The sequence below is a fragment of the Penaeus monodon genome, chromosome 27, assembly GCF_015228065.2.
Source record: "Penaeus monodon isolate SGIC_2016 chromosome 27, NSTDA_Pmon_1, whole genome shotgun sequence".
In the NCBI taxonomy this organism is placed as follows: domain Eukaryota; kingdom Metazoa; phylum Arthropoda; class Malacostraca; order Decapoda; family Penaeidae; genus Penaeus; species Penaeus monodon.
This window is the reverse complement of record NC_051412.1, coordinates 20,007,847-20,009,308: the sequence shown is the minus strand read 5'-3', so window position 1 is coordinate 20,009,308 and position 1,462 is coordinate 20,007,847. Positions and strand designations below refer to the sequence as shown.

The following is a 1,462-nucleotide window of genomic DNA, read 5'->3' as shown; positions in this document are numbered from 1 at the left end:
GTTATCTATTTGTATAAGAGCGAGGAGGTTCGACCGACGACAGCAGATATGTCACGTGATCGGTTTCAGGAGGGGCGCGGGCACAGTTCACGCGTCTGTTTGTGTCGAAGTCGCCCGTGTGTCTGTGCATGAAATACGATTATCGTTAGGGGCGGATAAGGGGAGCTTGCCCTAGTTCCCTGGTACTGGTGTCTGGTGTGGCAGGCCTATTTGGAGATTAAATGTCTAATTGAGGTCGGATGTCGCTGTCACCATTTCTAGTGTGATTCCCGTTTTCTTTACGAAGTGAACAGAATGAGTGAAAGTTTATTAAAAAGATAATTTCATCTCTATTAGGATTTTAATACTGTTGAATTCAAACCTCTTAAAATCAGGCGGATTGAGATGCGAAGAAACATACGCATGCTGCCTGATCCACAAGACCAGGCAAATAAAAAAAAAAATGAAATTAAGCAAATCCTTCTCATCGCCGAGGCCACTCAAGCGCCCCATGCATCAGGGCTGTCGAATTAGCCAGCGTGTTTGCGATACATTATCAAGGCGAGTGTGGCAGTCACTCTCCTCATGCGCGTCCACTATCGCCGCCACTTCCGGTGTAGTTGCGCCAATGTACCCGACGAAGGGACGCCGCTAGTCTCTCCCCGAGTGTCCTGCGGTCGGGCCGTCGGGGTCCGTGGTCGTTCGCTGGAGTTCCTCAGAGCGCGTGCTGGTGTCCCGCGGGTTCTTCGCTCGGAGGTCGTGGTCTGGTCCTCCTGCTGCTGGAGGAGGGTTGAGGCATAGTCGCCTTCGGGAGGCATTTGAAGGGTTGTGTGTTGACGAAAAAAAAAATGATCGGAAATTCCCTTGTGCGGAGAGACGTTGTGGCATTGATATGAGTAAGTCTGCAGGTCTCCTTGATTGATTTTTTTTTTTACTGCGTTTCCTGATATGTGAAAAAGGAAGAGAGAGAGAAAAATATATTCTTTGGATTTATTATCACTTTTGGAAAATGAAGAAATTAAATCTTATGTTAGTGTAGAAAAGAAGATATTGGCCTCCTGTTTTACTCCGGAAGATTTTTTTTATCATCTTGTACGCACTTTGTGGCATTTGGGTTTTCTGTGAGAGGAAAAGAGAGAAAATAAAGAGAAAACAAATATAAACAGTAGAAAAAAAACAAGAATTAAGAGCATGAACGAAAGGGAACAAGTGAAAGAAGTGGAGATGAAGAAACATGTGGGGAATAAATAGTACGTAGAATAACTAAAGAAAAGAACGAAAGAGAGAGAGAGAGGCAAAAAGAAAATCTTAAAAAAAGGCAATGGCGCTTCCATCAACGCCTTCGAACACAGCCAGCACGGGAGGGAGTTTATCGCCCTTGGATCTCGACGGCGCCCTCGGAGTGTGAGGAAGGTCCTGCTCACACCTCCTGCAGGATGACGCAGAAGAAGCAAATTAGGGATACCGGTAAGGCTGAGGGAAA

General features: G+C 46.0%; 1 protein-coding gene across 1 annotated transcript in view; it reads left to right on the top strand.

Moving 5' to 3' along the window:
- Positions 1–576: 576 nt before the first annotated feature.
- LOC119590667 overlaps positions 577–1,462 on the top strand; it is a gene marked incomplete in the record, with an annotated part of 23,908 nt that continues 23,022 nt past the window's right edge. The window contains 1 exon segment of the mRNA XM_037939347.1: positions 577–1,446. Within this exon segment, the coding sequence (XP_037795275.1) occupies positions 1,416–1,446 (31 nt within the window).